The sequence below is a fragment of the Melanotaenia boesemani genome, chromosome 17 (genome assembly GCF_017639745.1).
Source record: "Melanotaenia boesemani isolate fMelBoe1 chromosome 17, fMelBoe1.pri, whole genome shotgun sequence".
NCBI classification, from domain to species: Eukaryota; Metazoa; Chordata; class Actinopteri; order Atheriniformes; family Melanotaeniidae; genus Melanotaenia; species Melanotaenia boesemani.
The window spans coordinates 28,620,067-28,641,861 of record NC_055698.1 but is presented as its reverse complement, the minus strand read 5'-3'; the positions used below and the strand labels follow the sequence as shown (position 1 = coordinate 28,641,861).

General features: G+C 37.3%; 2 protein-coding genes across 2 annotated transcripts; both read left to right on the top strand.

Moving 5' to 3' along the window:
• Positions 1-1,734: 1,734 nt before the first annotated feature.
• Positions 1,735-6,825, top strand: LOC121656631 (major histocompatibility complex class I-related gene protein-like). Its single transcript, XM_042011736.1, has 6 exons — positions 1,735-1,903; positions 2,006-2,266; positions 3,112-3,390; positions 3,609-3,899; positions 5,026-5,138; positions 6,234-6,825. The coding sequence occupies exons 1-5, from the start codon at positions 1,831-1,833 to the stop codon at positions 5,088-5,090; spliced, it is 969 nt and encodes a 322-aa protein (XP_041867670.1). The 5' UTR covers positions 1,735-1,830; the 3' UTR covers positions 5,091-5,138; positions 6,234-6,825.
• An 8,073-nt stretch (positions 6,826-14,898) lies between these two features.
• On the top strand, positions 14,899-21,603 carry LOC121656641 (recoverin-like). Its single transcript, XM_042011745.1, has 4 exons — positions 14,899-14,981; positions 16,782-17,364; positions 19,230-19,341; positions 21,079-21,603. The coding sequence occupies exons 2-4, from the start codon at positions 16,984-16,986 to the stop codon at positions 21,162-21,164; spliced, it is 579 nt and encodes a 192-aa protein (XP_041867679.1). The 5' UTR covers positions 14,899-14,981; positions 16,782-16,983; the 3' UTR covers positions 21,165-21,603.
• The last annotated feature ends 192 nt before the right edge of the window (positions 21,604-21,795 follow it).

The following is a 21,795-nucleotide window of genomic DNA, read 5'->3' as shown; positions in this document are numbered from 1 at the left end:
ACTGCCCGTGGTTTCTTACCATCCTTTATTCTTCCATCATTCATTGCCTTTTCTGCATGGTTAGCATAATGTAGGTAACTCAGTAGAGTTCCTGAGGCAAAGTCTATTGTGTTTTTCAACAAATCCTTTTATTGGAGTCAAACTGTTTGAATAAATGCTACGCTTCTTCTTCTTTATTCTCAGGACATAAAAAAATGTCCCCCCCCCCCCAAATATGATTTTTTTCTTAAAGTTACAAACGTCCAATCCAGTGGACTACACGCTCCTGAGCACTCAACTTAAAACATTGTAAACTTACTGTAAAAGTGAATTAACTTGTGTTCTTTTGTAAATATACAAACACTTTTTCTTTTTGTGCTTTGAAAAACATTTCAACATTATATATATATATATATATATATATATATATATATATATATGGGAATCTGTACCACCTCTACTGTGTGCAATGCTTGTTTATATTGTTTTATTTAACTTATCTTATTGTTATTATTGTTATATTTATTGCATTCTATTTGCCTCTATTTGCTTTGTACCTGTATATATTGCGTCTTGTGCTTGTCCTGCTTTACTGTTGGTGTTGTATTGCTGCTGGTACCCAAATTTCCCTGAGGGCTCTCTGAAGGGATTAATAAAGTATTTCTATTCTATTCTATATATAGTTGTCCACGGTGATAAATAAATGCTGTAATACAGAATTAGACCGCTGGAGGGAGCTCTAGGACTATTTCATTTTAGGACTGTTATAAAATTTACTAACAAAAACAGGATTCCACTGAACGTCTTCAACCCCAACTGCTTTAAAAACATGAATGACCCAACATTTCACAGCATGAGACCTGTTCAGACTGGCATTGATCCCTTCTGTTTTATAAAGACTCCAGATGATCACAGCATACTTTCAGTTTTCATTTACAACCTTATGGGAAGATTTAACCCAGATATTAGTTACGCTTCGCTCTTTTTAAATCTCCATTGGCTCACGGGAGGCTGATGTTTGACTGATGTTGGATTTTTCTGTTGGTCAGACATGATGGGATGTTCGGCTCTTTTCAGAAAGCCGGCTCTTTCGGCTCGGCTCCCAAAGAAGAACCGGTATTCTGTCAGATTAGCAAACATTGTCAGATCAGCATAGTGTAGTGCAAACTGACGACTGCACCTAATCCTAACCCTAAACCGCATGTGCGTCAACGTAATGTAACGTAAAAACAGCAAACAAATGAAAAAGAAAAAAAAAAAAAAAAAAAAAAAAAAAAAAAAAAAAATTGAAAAATTGAAAAATTGAAAAAATTGAAAAAAAAAAAAAGGAAAAACAGAAACAAACATAAACATAAAAAGGCAAAAAGAACGAGAACCAAACTTAAAGCAGCATTAATGTCCTCAGTGCAGGCTGACATTGAGAAAAATAAGATGCCTCATCTTGGATGGACTGATACGGTTCCCCCCTCTGTGAGTAGGGTTTGATGATAAGATTACTGGCTGTCTGCTGTCTCACTTGCAGCGTAGCACCGTCTACATAACGGTATGATCCCATATCCTCACATGTGATTGACCCTCTGTCCATGCAGGCCAATCCAAACGAAGCAGTGCTGTGGGCAGAGCTGGGGCTGAGCACAGCAAAAGGAAAAAACAAAACAAACAAACAAACAAACAAAAAAAAACAAAAAAAAAAAAAAACAAAACAAAACAAAAAAAAAACTGGGAGCCGGCTCCTCTGATTCACTCAGAGCCGACTCTTTCGTGCATGGCACATCACAGGCGTTAGTGGGAGACCTGTGTTCGTCTCCTGGACTTATTGACGGTTAAAACTTTAGTTTATTGAAGCTATAGATGCCGCAAGACGAAATGAAGATGTTTCTTGTCCTGAGCGTGATTCTTCTGGGAATTCACCAAGCGGCGGCTAGTGAGTTTTTATTTATTTATTTTTTTAAACCGGAGTCTCTAAAAATAAAACAGAAATTTATTTAAATGAATAATAGCCTAATGATATTTTCTTGTTTCACAGTGACACATACGCTGATGTACTTCTACACGGCATCGTCAGGAATTCCTGGCTTCCCAGAGTTTATCAATCTGGGAGTGCTGGATGGGCAACAGTTTGATTATTATGACAGTAACATCAAGAAAGTGATTCCCAAACAGGACTGGATGGCCAACAATGTAGATCCAGAGTACTGGGAGAGAGAGACTCAGACATCCTCTGGTACCGAGCAGACCTTCAAAGCTAACATTGACATCGCCAAGCAGCGCTTCGGCCAGACTGAAGGTGAGTAAAGAAGTTTGTCAGAAATGTTTCTGCCCTTAAACATCAAGCTACACACGCGCGCGTGCACTCCCACCCACGCACACACGCACTTTAAACAATTTTTGAATCTTATGTTTAATATCGCAGCTGTTTTATTAAGCATTAAAAAAGAAAATTAAAATAACATCCACATATGTAAATTTAACTAGATTTGTGTGCATGGTAATACCAAAACATTTTACATAAAGATTTGAAATTAAAGTAGTTAATTAATTTAAAGGGGTGAAGTAATTGAAAGGAAGCTCTATCAGTCTATCTGATATAAAACCAGATTTAATTTAACTTAATTTAAACATCGTTTTTAGAGAGATCATTCAGCACCAGCTCTCAATAATACATGAAATTTATAATATTTCCACCTTCTGGTTCCGTCTCTGTTATGTGACACCTTACTGCTGACATTAGATAACCATTAGAAATGTTTCTATTCTTTAAGTTACTGACTTCATCCACAGTCAACCGGCTAAATCTGAAAACAGTTTACGGTTTTAATGCTTGTTAATAAAGATCTCCAACCAATTTAATCCAATTAATTATGTCAGATGGTACAGACTCCCCTTTACTTGTGTGTGTGTGTGTGTGTGTGTTCATGGAAATCACACAAAGGCAACATTACCCTCAGTTGTGTTGATAAACTTTGTTTCTGTGGTAAAGGACTGTAACAGGTTATTGATTATGGTGGGACTTTGACCTGGAACATGAGCTCTTTTATCTCAATCAACTTCCTGGCTGGAAAAATATAGACAATAAAAAAGTGACTGTGTTGGATTCACTGGTTTTCTTCAGTATTATTCTCTTTCTTACAGGTGTTCACGTCTTTCAGTGGATGTATGGCTGTGAGTGGGATGATGAGACTGGAGAGGTTAATGGATTTAATCAGTATGGTTATGATGGTGAAGACTTCGTAGCATTTGACCTGAAGACAAAAACATGGATTGCTCCAAAACCGCAAGCTATCATTACCAAACATAGGTGGGACAGTGACAGGGCTCAGATTGAATATAACTATAATTATTTCACTCAGCAATGCCCAGAGTGGCTGAAGAAGTATGTGAACTACGGAAGGAGCTCTGTACTTCGAACAGGTAAAATAACATATTTCTGTTTCAGTTTAATGAAAGATGCTGAAGTTTTATCCAACCTGTCAGTCACAGTTTCCTCATCTTTTTCTCTGTTTACCCAAATTATACTCAACAAAGTGGCATGTATAGCGACGTGAAACGAAAACATTTTTAATGCCTAAAAAAACTTAACTGAAATAGTTTTAATTAAAAAAAATTAAAAATCTCTCTTTATTCTCCAGAGCTTCCTTCAGTGTCTATCCTCCAGAAACCTTCCTCCTCCATGATCAGATGCCACGCTACAGGTTTCTACCCCAACAGAGCCGAAATGTTCTGGAGGAAAGATGGAGAGGAGATTCATGAGGGGGTGGACAGAGGAGAGATCCTCCCCAACGATGATGGAACCTTCCAAATAGGTTCTGACCTGGAATTTTCATCAGGGACACCTGAAGACTGGACGAAGTACGAGTGTGTGTTCCAGCTTTCTGGTGCCAAGGAGGATATGATCACCAGACCGGAGAAGCCGGTGGATGGTAAGAAATTTTTATTTTATTTTGAACAGTACAAAACAAAGATGATCAACATCTAATTAAAAACATGAGTGATAAAAAGCAGTGTGAAGAAGACTCAGCGCACTGATTCCCAGCCCTTCAATGTCTTCTCCTTTTAATTTTCCGGCTTCCCCTCATTTCATTCATTTTCTATACGAGTACAAAATCTTAACAAGACCAATAATATTATAAATGATGAATATTATCAAGTCCTCTTTGCTCTACAATAGACTCTATAGCAAAACGGAAGAAAATAAAATTAAACTCAAGAAAAAATAATGTGTCTATTATCTGGTCTTTTATGACCCAGATCACTTTTTTCCACTTTGACCTGATGAGGATGAAGATTGTTCTAGATGATTCAGTCCAGTCTTAAGTTATTAACGTCTTCTGTATAATAGTGTCTTAAATGTGAGAATATTAAAACAGATCATCAGGGCAGGTTCATCAGAAACCGTACGACATTATAGATTAATTTCAATTACCTCCAAAGGTTTAATGTTTTTATTCTACTTTAAAGTAGCTGCTGACATTCAAACTTACATACAAAATTCTATTCAAATTAATGTTACATGTATTCACTTTCATTTATTTTTTTGTAACTTATCAGTTATTTTCTCTTTTTTTTGTGTCGAGTGGAGTTAAACTTTATTTAATTTGTGTTTTCTGTCTCTGTGTGTGTGTGTTTAAGCCAGTGACAGGTGATCCTGAGCTGATCTCAGGTCTTAATATTTTTATCTTTACATGTGTGTTTAACACAGAATTTGCATTTACCCTCAACTTTCTTTTGACAGGTTGTTTTTTTTATTAATGTTTTCCCTCCATGCAGGCTGTAGTAACAAACTATAGTTTTATACATTATTAAAGTCTTCAGCAGGGCAGCAGTTAAAATATTAATAAGTAAAAGTTAAACGGTGATGTTTCTGTTACAAGTTTACATTTATTATTCAATAAATCTTTTTCAGCATCTTTTATTTTTGTCTTATTCCTTATTCCATTTGTTTTTCTAAAAAGCTCACGTCTAAAATAGTGTAGATAAACATAATCCGTAGATAAACATCATCCGTAGATAAACATGGAGTTAACAGTGTGAATACTTTTATTTCAGTTTCTACAGGTATCCTCACTGGTCTGTTATCGAAGGTGTTGTGCTTCTGGTCGTCCTGGTTCTAGGTGTTGGTGGTGTTGTTGGAGTCTGTTGCTGGAAAAGCCAAAGTAATGGTGAGAAACAAAAATGTTTTATGGCATAAAGCCTGTTTTACTTCTATATAACATCCTGATGTTCGAGTGAATGCTGGTATAATTTATTTAATACCTGGTACTAGGGCTGGGCGATATGGCCTAAAAATAAAATCTCTGATTTTTTATAACCAAATCCAATTTCCAATTTTAATCGATTCTTTTTCTTTTCTTTTACACATTTATTTGTTTATATAGGTGAATGCCAGCTAATGTCATAGCTTTTCCTCCATATAAACAACTTCATATCTTACATAGAAATGTGCGACACAATGCATCCATGATCTCTTTCCATCTGGATCCTTCTCATACAAGATCCACTGCAGGAATAATTCCCCTGATGAAGGTTGTCTCTTAACTAGAGTTGACTTCTGCATCTCATAGAAAGCAGCATTTCTCACTGTAGTTAAACGCACAGCTGAGTCCCAGGCATAAGTAAAAGGTCACTTCACTGAAAATCTGTCAGACAAACACCGTTCTGGTGTGGAGGGAGGGCTACGTCTGCTGCTAACTAACTATGGAAAAAAATCCAGATTTTCATAAAAATAAAAAAACGCCCAGCCCTACCTTGTACTTAAGATTGCAAACAGTTAAAATGTTTTATATGACTGATGCAGAAAGCAGAATTTATTCGTGTGTGCTTTAATAAAATCTGAATGAAAAATAACTTAGAGGCTTTTTTTTTCTGTTTCAGGGTTAAAGAAAATCAAACTGAGTATTTATAATTAAATGTTAATCTACTTTCTTGTGACATTTATTTTACGTTTTAAGTATTTTTTTTTCTAAATCAGATACACACAACTGTGAAAATGTTAAAAATTTAATATTACCTTTTTAACATGAAAGTGTTTTCTTTGTAGCTTCTGACACTTCATCTCCCCCTTTTGATTCAGACGTAAATACATCATCAGATTATAACCTCCTAAAACTGTTAGTGTTTCAGAGGAATTCACATTTAGTCATGTTGTCATCTGATGTTTTAGACTGAAGACGTTAGTTTCTTGAGAAAGAATGAACTAAACCTCAAACTGTGTTGTTTACAGTTTTCAATATTTCTGTTTTCTATTTTCTCAACAGGGGGGCGACCAACCGCTGGTGAAACCAAATAAATGACATGAAACAGACTTTATTAATCCCAGAGGGAAAATGGAAATGCATGTTGTAGAAGAAATAATGCTCATGTACATTTTAAATGCTTCACACATACACATACGATTTATCTGCTCACACTAATCATACTAATCATAGTTTCATATTACATTTATATACTCATCGTTACTATGTTTCACTTTATATTACTATTTTTTACATTGTACATTTTTACACATCATGTTTTAATTCACTTTTAAGGTTTATTCTCTTCAAATACATTTGCTCTGTTTCTAAGCTCACTACGAGGGTAAGATGACCTTTATCTGGTCTTTCCTCAGCTCTTTGGTCAGGCTGGTTAGACACGACTGTGTGAGGGTGTTTTGGTGCCAGTCCAGGTGTCTGCGCAAGGTCTCGAGGACGGAGGGTTTTTCCAACAGAAATGTAAACCTTTTATTTTTCTCCTGCCTCCTCAGAGTCTCTTTCTGACTTTGTGCGAGTCAAAACGACCACTCTCATTGCTTACAAGTAATTGTCTTTGTTAATTTTCCTTTAATAAACTTTGTTATACTTTAACTCATTCCAGACTCTTAATAATTAATTTTTCTACAACAATGTGTAAATAAGCGAACCAACATAAACGACATTCTGATGCTGCACCTTTGTTTGTAACTGAAAACCTGAGGCCCAAAAAATCCTGAAAATGAAAATCAAATGTTCAAATATTCATCAGTTTATCATTTGAGATTCTTTATTCAGACGTCTTTTTTCTTTTTTTTTTTTTACAAAGAAAGTACATAAACAATGTATGTCCTTGTTGTCCCAGTTGAAGCTTTTCTGACTCCATCTTTAAAGGAGACAGAATAATCTTCACATCTTTAAAAGGAACTGAACATGAAGGCTTGGGAGGAGGAGCAGAGCTGCTGCAGCGCCAAGAATAAGCCTGAGCATCTTTATATTCTGGTTTAATAATAAATAAGTGTTTCAGCTGCTGGTGAGAGATCCCACAGATGCAGGCAAGTGAGTTAAAGTTGTGGCTGTAGCTGATTAAAATAAATGTTCATGCATACAGAAATCCTTTAAAGTACTATTCTCATATTCCTAATTATTTTTCAGTCTAGTGGAGATGTTTATTTTTTAAAAATGATAAATGCAAGCTCAACTAAAACATCCTGCTCTTTTCAAGCACAATCAATCAACATAATGTCATAAATAATGTCACAAGATCAAACAAATATGAACATATAAACGGTGAAAAAACTGTGTTCACCTTCCTTCAAGCAACACCTGTCATCCAGGCCTGTATATATATATATATATATATATATATATATATATATATATATATATATATATATATATATATATATATATATATATATATAATAATTACATATATACAATAATTTCCTTCCACTTCCAAAGCAAGCTAAACTTACCCTCTCCAGTAGAGACTAAATCCATTCGTCTCCTCTTCATTCTTGATCCTATCCTGTGACCATGATCACCCTCACTTACTAAAGCATGTTGATAATAAATAAATAAATTTTATTTAGCTATTTTTTGCACCATATGGCACCCAGACCATCATTCTTTAAAGTAATAACTTGAAGGGATGCAGCTTTTAGTTCAGAATTCGGGTACACCGACATTAAAAGCAAGTCAAGTCTAACTTGTGGAACGTGAGGTAAACTTTTCTGATTAAAGCATCCAGCTTCTGTCAGATTAAAGTGGAATAATAAATAAAAAATTTAGATATTGATGCACATGAATGCTTATTTCCACTAATATCAAATTGTTGTGTACTATCCTTGTGTCTAAGCTATTCCCACTTTATCCTGCAGAGGGATACACACTCCACGTAGAAGTTCCCTCTGGAGCAGAACCTGCCTGCTGACTATTGAAAGTGTAAACCATGGACCACTTTGACAGTCACACGATCAATAAATTATTTTTGTTACATTCAGTCAATAATCGTCACAGATTTTACTGAATTTACTTATAGGTATGCCAGACAGGTGGTTCCCAGCCAAATGCACTTGTTCCTGGTGCATCCGGCTATAAAAGCTGCAGCCTTTAACATGAAATTCCCGTTTCTCTCTCTCTCTCCTCCTGCAGCAGACTGGTTTGTTCACCACTGACTTGCAACCACATTACACCAGTAATCATCCACACGTACACGCTGCACACTTATTATAGTTTTTCCTGCAAAAGAAGAAGTTATTCATCTAAATGCTGCGGTTTTGTGTGTATGTGTGTGTGTTTTCTGACCATTTATTTTCCATGTTCTGAACAACATAAATGGTTTTAAACACTGTTTTCAGTGGTTAGACACCTGTAGCAACAAATAGATCTGCTGATAATTGGTATTACAACAGTTTTTATGTCTACTTTTGTTTTGTCAGTGTATATTGCAACACAAACTTGCACTCTGAGGAAAGATTCATGTTAAAAATGTAGACCATTCACAGAGCAGGAAACCAATGGATGACCAGTCCTCCCTGCTTCTAATGAGGGACTCGAGAGAAACCTCCCAATTTGCTTTAAAGCTCACCTCATTCTGAAAGAGTTTATCATATCCAGGGCTACAGAGTATTTAGATTACTAACTGTAAGATTACTTATTTTAATTAACTATAACAAACTACTTAGTCACAAAATAAGTGACCATCCATTACAATGTCTGTGAAGGAATCACCTTGAAAAGGCTTTCAGGAGCGTCAACAGCGTCCGAAACCATTCAGTTCTTTAAATAAGAACGTCCTACAGAAAAGCCTCCTCTTCTTATGCTCACTGTCTCCTATTTTACCCTCTGGCTGACCTGAACTTACCTTACTTAACTGTTAGGATTGTAGATTAAACATAGTTTTTCTAGAAATAGATTCGTTTAGGTCTGGCCAAAGAGCTTTGATCAATGTCTCAGCTCTATGCAGGAAGTTCCCGGTTTTGTTTGTTTTGACTCACTGTCAGCTTTGCTGTGCCACCAAATCCTCCTTACGCTGCCCAGCATCCCTACCCTGAGTTCCTCCCTCTCTTCCTCCCAATAAATCCCCTTCTTTGTAAATCAGAGGATTCCCTTTGCTAGACCTTTTAGTCTTTACCAGGTTATAGGTTAAAGGTGAGAGTGAGTGGGAAGACTTATTTTCAGAGCCACTAATCCAATAAGTTCTTACTTTAGAAAAGATGATAATGAAGTGTGACATAGTATCAAAGAGGAAGTCACTAAGCTGCATTATCTTTATTTTTTCCATCGATTTCCTCTAATTTTCCCTTATTTTAATGCTGGAAATAAAGGGTTTAATATAACCCAAATTCTTCTAAAAGAGAAAGTGTCTTTATAAAATCTAAGAGAGAAATCAAATAAAAAATTTAAGCTAACATGCAAATTTTTTTTTACCCAGTCCACCCCAACTAATATTCTGCATGCATGTACACACAATCACGCATGTGCACACACACACACAGGCTAAATAATCCCCATAGCTCAGTTTTCTATATAGACCAACAAGCATAAAAAGCTGAAATCACATCATTTGCAACCAGATAAAAACACTGACACACTGATTACGTCAAAAAGTTCTCATCAACATTTAACCTGGGATGATAAAATGTTCCTTATTGGCACAGTTTACAGCTGTTTCTGAGTTACGTATTTAAAAAGCCACCTGTCAGTTTAACACAGCACACAATAGTAACTAAAACTTCATGGGTATTCCAGGCAATCCCATACATGACCTCCTATTTATCCAAGGTTGGAATAGCCAGCTTTATGTTTAGGCTGATGAGAGAGGCAACAGAACTACAACTACCCACAGCAACAATTTGAAAGGAAAGAAGCTTTATTGTCATTGTAGTTACCTACAATAAAATTATTTCTGCCTTTCTCACATGAAGCAGCAAGTTTCACAAATATATAAATATTAAAAGAGTAGCTGCAGTAAAAACATTTGCAGCAATTAAAAAAAAAAAAAATAAAGAGCAGCAATAAATATCAACAACAGTACAAACAGCGGCATGTTATTATTGCAGTTACCCTGGTGTTGTATTGCCCCAGACATCAACTGTTAGTCTGCAGTTCAGTTCTGGTCTGTGTGTGTGTGTGTGTTTAGGAGGGAGTGGGTGTTAGAGGATACAGCTCTTAGAAAGAAGCTGTTTTTCAACCATGTAGTGTGTGTTTTTAGTGAGCAGTATCTCACCCCAGATGGCAGGGGAAACCCCCGGGTGAGTGGCATCTGTGCTAATGGTCCTCGCTCTCTGCTGCAGCTGGTCGGCATACACAGTGTCCAGGGGTGGCAGCGTGCTACCCTTTGCACTGTTCTCACCACCCGGGCCAGATCCTTCCTGTTCTCTCCGTGGAGCTTCCATACCACACAGTGCAGCAGTGGCAGAGGATGCTCTCTATCGCACCTGATGTGGCAGAAAAGGCTTTAGCCTTTTCAGGGAAAGGAGTCTTTGTTCAATCAATCAATCAGTGTTTATTGTCATTATACATAAGTACAAGATTTAAAAGCTTGGCCTTAACCTGAGATAATGGAATAAATGTAAAGTACATGTGCATTGTAGCAGCTACATAAACAACAGGTCGGAGGGAACAGTGCGTGTTTGCATTCAGCAGGGTAATGGCTCTAAGGTAAAAATAGTTTTTAAGTCTGTTTGTCCCAGACTTTTTACAACTATAGCATCTACCAGAGGGCAGTAGTTCAAACAGGTGGCGGCCTGGCTGTGAACTGTCCTGTGCATTGTCCCTTGCTCTCTTTAAGCAGCGAGTGTTGTAGATAGAGTCCAGTGAGGGGAGGGGGCGACCAACGATTTTCTATGCTATGTGCACCACTCTCGGCAGCCTCTTCCTGTCCACCTCGATGCAGCTGCTGAACCACACTGAAATGCAGTATGTGAGAAGACTCTCGATGCAGGCCCTGTAGAAGGTCTCCAGCAGCTTTCTATGTTGTCTATGTTGTTTTTCCTGAGCCTCTTCAGGAAATGCAGTTGCTGCTAGGCCTTCTTGATAATTGCTGATGTGTTTGCCACCCACAGGAGGACTGCAGTGATAAGCGCACCAAGAAACCTAAACGTATGGACAAGAACTACTGTAATCTCTCTTGGTAGGAAGAAGGGACAACAAATAACTGACATGGACTCCAGATCAGGAGAACAGCGGCTGTCTGATGATACTGTTATTTGTCAAGTTATTATGTGTGCAGATGCAGAGCCCCCCCTTCCTTGCTCTTACCAGAATCCTGAATGTTGAGCATTTTTTCACCAGGCTGGAAGTGTACAATGACCTCCGTTGTTTTAGTGGTGTTCAAAACCAGGCTGTTTTCAGTGCACCATTCAGCCAGATGTAGGACCTCCTGCCTGCAGTAGGACTCGTCTGAGCCAAAAGTCCCACCACGGTGGTATCATCAGCAAATTTAATTGTTGGAGGAATGTAGGGGAACACAGTCATGTGTGAAAAGGGTGAAGAGGGCTGGACTAAGCATACAACCCTGCAGCACATTGATGATGTCTGATTTCCTATCCTGACATTTTGTGGTCTGTTGGTATGGAAATCTAGAATCCATGCACAAAGTGTGCCAGGCAGTCCAAGGTTGGGGAGTGTAGTGAACAGTTTATGGGGGATGACAGTGATAAAAGTGGAGCTGAAGTCCATAAAAAGCATCCTTACATATGTGTATGTGGGACAGGGCTGAATGAAAAGCAGTACAGGTGGCATCCTCGGCATTAAGCGAACTGATGTCCATCCAGGTCTGCAGGGATGAGATCTTTGATGTGTAATAATACCATTCTCTCCAAGCACTTCATTATCACAGGTGTAAGGGCAACTGGACAGTAGTCATTTAGGCAGGTGACTGCTGTCTTCATGGGTGGAGGGACAATGGTGGTGTCTTTAAGACATGCTGTAATGAGAGGTTGAATATATCAGTGAACACCCCGGTCAGCTGGTCAGCACAGACTTTAAGGATGTGTCCAGGCACCCCATCTGGTCCAGATTGCTCGGTGGTGTCAATCCCTTTAAGAACTGATCTCCCCTGGTGGTGCTGGAGGATGAGTGTCTGCTCCTCCTCTAGCTGAGCCCCTCTGGTCTGTGTGGTTTTTTTAAAGCAGGCAAAAAAAACCAAAAAAAAAAAACAAACAAACAAAAAAAAACTGTTCAAGGTATCAGGAATGTCCTGACTAACCTGAGTGTTTTTAACCTTGTAGCCAGTCAAAGTTTTGATTCTTCTCCACATGCTGTGTGATTTGTTGTTCTCAAAGCAAATCACAATCAAAAATCAAAACAAACAAAAAAAAAAAAAAAAATCAAAACCAGTCAAAACAAATGACATTAGAACTAACTGTTGACAGCCGCTAGTTCCAGGGTCATTATTACAGCAAGAATTTCAGCTAGTGATCATCATATGTTCAGATTAAAGTTTACAGCTTTTAACACACCACTCTCCTGTATCACTCATTTATTAACCAAGCAATGTCTGAAATTCTCTGACCTTTGCCCTCCCCTTCCTCAAATGTCTTCTTTTTTTATGACCCCTCCCGCTCCCACTTTACCATATGTCATTTCGACCTTTCATTTTTTTCGAAGAATCAGGCCACTTTGGACTTCGATCATCAGGAATTGTCCCGCTCCTCCTGTGGGCATGCCCAGGCCTGCCATCTTTCCAGATTTATTAATAATATTATCCCAGTATTCCCAGATTCCCCAATTCCTAAAGAAAAGCACTCTCAGTTTTTCCCATGTGGATGTCCACCGAGTTGTTTTCTTTCAAAGTTTCCTTTCAGTTATGAAACAGCCTCTTCCAGGTTCCAGCTAGGACCGATTTAGCCAGTGCTGCTGCTGCCACCCTGAGACCAAGTCAGTGGAAACATTTTAAAATAATTTGGTTTTATTTGCAACTCTTCAAAACATTTCTTCACATCTGCTTTGCTAGTGAATGGAAAGCTAATGTGATTAGTTAAGGATGTATTTCTGCATCTTTGCATGTTTGCTTGGTATGAGAAAGTCCCTTCATAGGATTTATTTTACTAAAAATACTTCTGCCTCTCCATCCTCTCTGATAGAGCTTTGAAAAGCCTTGGCTGTGAGATGGGAAATCCAAATTACCTGTGGAGCTGTGGTGGATGCTGCCAAGACAGAGGCAGCTTTATAAAATCAGGTTTCAATGCTTTGGTCCAGGAATTAACTTGTGTTGTTTACAACAGAAGAGAGCTCAGCTGTTAGGAAAGAGAGCTTATGGTCCTGCATTTAGAAAAAACAAAGCAGCGCCATCTGAGATCAAACTAGTGCATGCAGAGGATGGCTGCTGGTCCCTTGTTTCTAGCAGCGAGATTGAATAACACAGATTCTGAGCTGACTGGATCTGGGAAAACTGAAAGAATGACTCACTGTTTCATTTGTCTTGGTTTAGATTCTGGTTTTAGGAAATGAAATGTCTCATGACTGCTTGGCACCAATATCGGCTTTATTCCCACTAGCTTTCACACCTAAAAGTGTGAGTCTATTTCTGTATAGATGCTCAGTCACAGCAAAGCATTTGGTGCATTCAGCAGTAAACACCCAGTTAAGCACATTTTAATCTCATGCTGACAGCGGCAGGGATGTCCTCCTCCCACCAGCACTTGTTGGATTTAAGCGGCTGAGTCCTGGCCTGACCCAACACCCTAGATCTTGGAAAACAATGAGCTTTTACTGAGTCACCTCATTTGATCAGGTTTATTTTTCTTTTTCTTACAAGCTGATTTGTAAGAGCCATCCCAAAATACCTCAAACTGTAAAAGAATAAATAAACAAAATAATCAGTGTTATTACCAATAATAATAGTTTTCTAAAGCAGTCTTGTAATTTTATATTTATGAAATCTATTACCTCGTTTATGTCTTACTTTGTAACATGTTTCTAATTTTTTAATTTTAGGTCTTTTCAATGAACACGAAGACAAGCAGCACATTTCAAATGAACACTAACCCATAAGAGCTCCACCTGACATGTTTGTCACATACAGTTTCTGAGACATTTTGCTTCAATTTATGGTATAAACTTTGCTCAAAATCCTGTTGAACACAATCTGATACTTGTCTTCTGTCCCCTAATAGATACCCAGAAGCAGAAAACCACATTATAATATTTTTAAACCATCACATGGTAACAAATGGTAGATATCCCCTTGAAAAAATGATTATTTATTAGGCATATTTTGTTAAAGGGCCAAATCAAGACCTCATATAAAAAAAATGGACTTTTCTTACCATTTTTTCATGGGTCAGGCTTTAGAGGGTTAATACAGTCAAGAGGAGCATCTTAGTTCACAAAGTATAATTTTTGTTGCCATGTGTGATTTATTTCATATGTCCAAAAATATGGAAAATTAACATTTTTATTCTACATCAACTTCAATTATCAGATCTGTTTTTGCCTGAACTGACCACAATGAAGGCCAGGACAACTTTTAAATGATTGTTTCTCAACTCTTTGATCAAAAACAATAAAACATACCAAATATGCTTGTTGAAAACCTTTATTTCCCTTACATGTAACGTCTTTCATGGAAAGATATGATTGTCAGCAATTTTATTAACCTCTTATCTCAGAGCTGGGGTTCACATGGATGCTGCAGTGGCTCCGCCTCTGGGGGGGATTCAGTTTAACTAAATCACTGGATCTCAGCAGGAGGAGGCAGATTTCCTCTGCTGCTCACAGACAGATCATCACTTTTCCCCCTGAGCTCTTCTGCCGGTCACACAGGTAGGATCCAAGCATCACTTTTAGTTGTTGGATGATTTACTTTAGACTCACATTTATTTAATATCGACTCCCGATGATATCAATCACTTCTTCAGTTTACCAAGAACCTTGTCTTGTCATTAAGATGAAAATTGAATCATTATAAGCTTTTTTATATTGATGTTACTGCAATTTTGTTTGTTTTATTAAGTAGGAATTTATATATATATATTTATCATTTATCGTTGTATTTTTTTTTTATCTAGGGTAATAATAAGCTTTTAAGATTTTAGGCAGTATTTGTCTTAAAGGGGATGAACATACTTTAAATTAATTTTATGGGTCAGCCCCTGAAATTATTGGGCAGTGTTTGTAATAAATCAAAAAAGATATTGCCTGACAAAATGCAAATCTAAAAGAGACACTAGAAGGAACTTCATTAATACTTCATTTGCATGACAAAATGAGGGTTCATATTCAGAAATAGACACAATTTTGGTTTTTGCTTTGGATTCAGTTTTTTAAAATTGATTTTGAGGAAAACAATAAAATGCAAAACAGAAAGGAAAAAACAAACAAAAAGCTGGGACTTTTACTCTGAGGTGTCTGCTGATCTCCCGGGTCCTGGTGGTCCCCTGGTCTGCCTCTTTGCACTGGCCCAGTCACATTTGCACGATTACTGATCACTGATCATGCCGGATTTTTTGCCCCAACCTGCATACAGATACAGTCACTGTGGTGTCATGTGGTTTAAATCACCAGCAGCCACAGTTAATTTGTGTTGCTGATTTTGTTATGATTCATTACTTTTTCAGCTTGTCTGTATTTTCATAGGTGCTCCTGATGATTGTCAGCTTTGTTTTTCTTATAGATATTGCAGATGTTTTTTCTGTTTCCTTAAATTGTAGCAGCTGGTTTGTCTGGTTTTTGTCTGTTTAGATTGAACAGCTGATGCTGTTGCTACCTTCGTCTTCTCTTCACGGTCTTTTTCTCTTCTGTTTACTCGCTTCTTTCTTTTGCCCCCACCACCCTTGTCAGGTCTAATAATTAATAAAGTAATTAATTAATTCTATAATAGACTAATTTAAAAATAAAGAATAATACTTAATTATTAAGAGAAACCTTATATCCATAAAATCTGACACAACACAGAAACCAGACCATCATCCTGCTTGCTATGATGCTGGACATGTTCTGATATGCTTTTCTTCTTTTTTCACATTATTTGACTTTTTTTATTTAGTTTATTTTGATGTATTCTGTAAGAATCTGTCAGGGGTTGATTCACAATAATTCACTTGGTTAATATGCAAGAAGCTGGCGCATTAGTGTAAAACTTAGGTATTATCTTCTATTTTTTTTGTTGGAACACAACTACAAGGCTCTAATTGTGTCTTTTATAAGGTAATGTTTTTGCAAAAGTATCACACTGATGTGTGAGATTCATCATTAAGAGAGAAAATTCTTCCTTTCTTAAAAGTATTTATTCCCAGACTAGTCCCAGTTGCACAAGCATTGGGAAGACAGCTGTATGTCAGATTATATGAATACAAGCAAGCAACAAAAATCAACTAGTATTTTATTATAACAACCTTCTGCACTAATCAGTCAGGAATTATGTCTCTTCTTCCTCTCCTGTGCCAATCTCAAGTTAGCTTGGTCTGAAAATAGCCAAGATTTACAGAGATGCCAAAACTGTCTGACGTACAGCACCTCACTCCCAGATAAACAAGATAAACCTAGGATTATGACCTTTGACACTTCTTGCTGGTTTTACTTGCGGTTGATTGGCTTACCAAATGGCTTCTGCTCTTTTCACAGCATTTGCGTCTGTGGGCTGAATTGCAGGATAGGACCAGGATCAGGAGGAGTATCACAGCCATATCTCAGGAACAGTTACTGTTTGCCACTTAACGAGGAGGTAACTCCTTAAAGTAAAAGCACATTGTAAGTGCCACAGAAGAGCCAAGGGCCACAAATCCTCAACTTGTTATACCTCAAGAGCGAACATATATCTTCAATAATGGGTAACAGTAAGAGCTCCTCTGTTTCCAAGGAGATCCTCGAGGACCTGAAGCTCAGCACCAAGTTCTCAGAGACTGAGATTTATCATTGGTACGAAAACTTTAAGAAGCAGTGTCCAACAGGCCGCATCTCCAAAGAAGAGTTTCAGACTATCTACACCAAGTTCTTCCCTGACAGTGAGGCCAATACATATGCCCAACATGTCTTCCGCTCCTTCGACACCAATGATGATGGCACACTGGACTTTAAGGAGTACATCATTGCCCTCCACATGACATCAACGGGGAAGACCACCAGGAAACTGGAATGGGCTTTCTCACTGTTTGACGTGGACAAGAATGGATACATCACCAAGTCGGAGGTCAAAGAAATCTGTACAGTAAGTTTGGCGAAAGGGATACTCATTTATATATATATAAATATTGTTTAGAGACTAAAAAAACAGTTGAATGTTTTGAGTTTTTTTTGTTGTGAAAGTGATTAGTGGATGTAAACTAAGATACACAATATCATACTTCTATACATTTGTATAGACGTGAATTTGCTATGAGCCTCCAACTTTTTAGCAGCTTTAAAGTATGATATTGGCTTCATTGCTGTGACTCTAAAACCAGTTTAAGTTCTTCAAGATTCTGCATCAATCTGACTGCGAACCTTTTTATACACTGCATCACACAGCTGGTATTGGGTCAGACTGAGCTGAGGTGATACTTAAAGGTCACAGTACAGTTAATTATCTTAACAGTTGTCACATGATGTATGATAGTAAGAGTGTATTAGCGTTAATCTTCCTTCTACTCTTAAAAAAGATGGCTAATCCATGTAAATGGTCAACAAATCTGTGTACGGATTGCAGATATCCTTCTCATCCCACCTTCATCCTTGTACTCAGTTTGAATGCAGACTTGGGAAAACTGATGGATTTCTCTAGTCAGAAAGAGTCCGGTAGCAGAAACAGAGGGAGAAACAGGTTGGAAATGGGCCATGATTGCTGTGTCAACTTTAAAGCCAATATATTAAAATAACGAACGGATGGGTGTTCCAGCATTTTAAAAAAGGAAGAAGATGGGAGGTTGATATGTGCTGGGTAGCAACCTGTGCAGGAAACAGTCAAACATGATAGATTAAGAACTGAAAATTGAATCCCCTGCTGTTATTAACAGAGCCATTTAAAGCTACTTTCAGACCAAATTTTACAGACCTTTGAGAGTTTAGGGGCACCAGGGAGATCTTTGAATGATCTTTAAGGGATTTGTTTCCGGTTGAACTTTGACAACAGATAGGGACACTGAGGTGACAGCTTTCAGTCAAAATCCCTGTTTAATACTTATCGTACCTTATTGGCTCCGTTAATCGTACATGGTCTGGATTAATCACCTTATAACTGTGTTGCAGAAGGTTTCTTTCCAGCTTGAAGAAAAACCTCACAAATATATTTATATGAAACATGGTTCCGGGATGCTTGGAATTTGGTGAAACAATGAAATAACAAAATGTTTTGCTTAGTGAAACATGGTGATGAATAAATCTCTTCACTTCTTTATATTGTGCTGTATGAGCAAAACCACGAAATATGATGTGAACAGACATGAAGTCTTCAATCTTTTTAAAAAAACAAAACCTAAATGGTTGATCAATTTTTTTCTTTTCGTGTCTTGAACCAGTAAAATTTTTTCTCTCTACAATTTCTGATAAGCTCATTAAAACAAAAATAAAATAAAAGGAATTAAGATAATAAAGACTTAAAAAGCTATACTTTTCAGGTTTGGGGACTGGTCTCGATGCAGATTTTCCCAACGGAAAATTCCACTGTAAAAGGATGAGCAGTGTTACCTGACATGTCAGTGGTTTTAATGTTGTGATCGACTGATTGGTGTATTTATAGCAACCAGACTTCCATTTAAAAGATTAGAGTTCATATAATCACAGAACAAAGAGCCGGTGGGTTAATCCTCAGCAGCAACATGTTGCTGTTTTTGTCATGAGGTTGATAATCAGTTTATAGACGTGACATTAAAAGATTAAAAGGGGCAAAGGTTCCACTTCCCTATATATGCATCCATCAAAATAAGTCACTGTGGTATGTTTCATATTCATTTAAGCCATTATACCTGAAATAAGTAAAAACTAATGTACGCAATGGCCCAGATAAAATGTTGCAGTTATCCATTTTAAAAAGTGAAGCATGAATAAAAGTTTTCTGTGTTAAACTAAAGTATCTGTCAATCTATTTTGTTCTAACAGGCAATTTTCAAGCTGATTCCCAAAGATGATGTGGAGGATCTGCCTGAGGATGAAAACACACCTGAGAAGAGGGCGGAGAAACTCTGGAAAGCGTTTGATAAGGGCGACAATGGTGAGAAAAACAAACACATTAGACCCGAATAAAATCAAACCCCCATAAAATTTTATCTGATGTTTAAATGATTGTATGTTACCTGTTTTGTACTATACGTAACATTTATGAAAGTGACAATAAAGTATTTTTTTTAAGTTTGCTTAATTATGTCTGGCTAATACTCAATAAATTGATCACCAGGAAGTGTGAACACCTCTGAAGTAGAAATTTTGGCAGTTTGCTGCCCTGGAGCATTGAGATTAAAAGATTATTCACAAGTGGAAAACATCCAAGACACTTGCAAATCTTCACAGTAAGTTCGCCATGAGGTCAGACTGCGCAATGCTCAGAGTTACTACAACAAAACAAAAAACCCCTTAAAAACCTCCAGAGCTACATCTCAGAGTCTACGGCCCTCGTTTAGCCTGTTTAATGTAGAAGTTCAGGACAAGACAACTTAAAAAAGACTGAACAGGTATAGCTTGTTAGTAGGAAAAAGCCTCCTCTCTAAAAAGAATATGGAAGCACAGCTTAGGTTTGTAAAGCTGCATCTGAACAAAATACAGGATTTCTGGAACAGTGTCCTTCAGACCAATGAGACTAAAGTGGAGTTTGGCCATAATGCACAGTGTCATGTTTGGAGAAAACCAAATATGTCATGTAATCTGAATGTGGTGCCTTAAGGAGTGAAGGAGCCAAATGCAGGTGCAAATAAATTAACATATGAATCAAATAAAAGATGCTATTGTGTTCAGATAAGTTCAGATAAAGTGACCAAGACAACCAAAGAGACAATGAGCATACAAAAGACAAACACAACAAGGGCATATTGTTTGTTCTTTGTCAGGTCAGACCTTACAAAAAAGAGAGAGAGGGAACTAATGAGGAGCAAAGGGCAGGGGCAGTGATTGGCAAACTGAATCCAGGTGTGAGGGGAGAGCAGCAAGCATGACTGACTGAGATAAGAAGTGTATAATTAAAAGCAAATGAGATAGAAGACCAAAATTAACCAAACAAAATCTATTACAGAACTCATAAAATAGAAATAATGGAATTCAGAACAAATAGATATTACAAAAACAAAAACATACACTTTCTACAGGCTGTTTTTCAGTTGAATTCTTCCATGTATGGAAATTACTGTACAGTTAAATGTGAGTCAATCTTTCGAAGCATGGCTAAACGTATGTGCTCCAACTCCAGCTCACCTGATTCAGATTGATTGAACTGCTCGTCAAGTTCTGTTCATTTCACTCAGGTGTGTTAAATATGGAGACATCTACAACAGAGGTGCACAAGTCCGGTCCTTGAGAAATGCTGTGCTGTGCAGAACCAAAGCAACATTGCAGGAAAACATTTAATTTTTAAGAGGGTGGTTCTACAAGCTCAAAGATGATGGGATGAACTTTTTTTTCACACACTGATTCTGCACTCTGAATCAGTTACTGTTCAGAATATTCTGGTGTTGTGTTGTTCATCTGAGGTTGTATTTTCTGTATTTAAAGATCAGACAGGAACAAAATGATTTTTTATGTCCTGATCTGTAGAACATTAGAAATAAAAGGGAATGTATGTTCTCTTTTCTGTTTAAATGACTCGACAACCTAGTTAAAGCAGTTGCAAACATCCACCTCTCTCATAACAGAACCTTTGCCTGATTTGATAGCATTATGTTGTTGGTTAATAGCCTGTAATTGTTGGAAATCATTTACTGTTGCAAACATATTTTAACATGCATATTTTCTCTCCACCCAGACCGAGTCACAGAGGGAGAGTTCGTCAAGGGACTATTGAGCAATGAAGAAGCTCTTCGTTTGATTCAGTACGAACCTTTAACATAACAGCCCGATGAGACTAATTCATTTCCCTCCCCTCCAGTCCTTTGCATATAACCCTTCATTGTGTTAATGCAGTGACACCTGGCAGGATCTGAACATACAGAAGGTGTAAATATAATGCCTCATTGCCCCACATTAATGATACATAATCTCCTGCTTAGTTTTATAACACTTTTACCTGTGCATGTGTGTGTGCATCATTTTTAGTGCATCAAAATAAATGGATGAAACTAAAATGTAGAAATTGACTGCCTCCTAACTACCTGTAATTACAGTTGCCATGGCAGCTGTAAAATATGTTCAAAGCTTTACATGAACTACACATTTACTACTGTTTATCTGCTACAAAGCACACAAAAATACATGTCAGTTAAATAAAATGTGACTTTCTGATGTGATTTCCTTCATGGATACTGAAAATTTAAAAACACATTCATTTATTTCTAAAATGTTCAAAATTTGGTTGATATAAAACAAGAACGATGGACGTGTGTTTTTATATGACTTGGTCATGTGCAGTAGTTTAAGTTTAACTGTTAGAGATGTTCCCTCTTTAACCCTTGAAAAATATGCAATATGGTTTTCATCATATTTGTCTATTTTTGTGTTTTAGAATCTGTACTTCATCCATGTG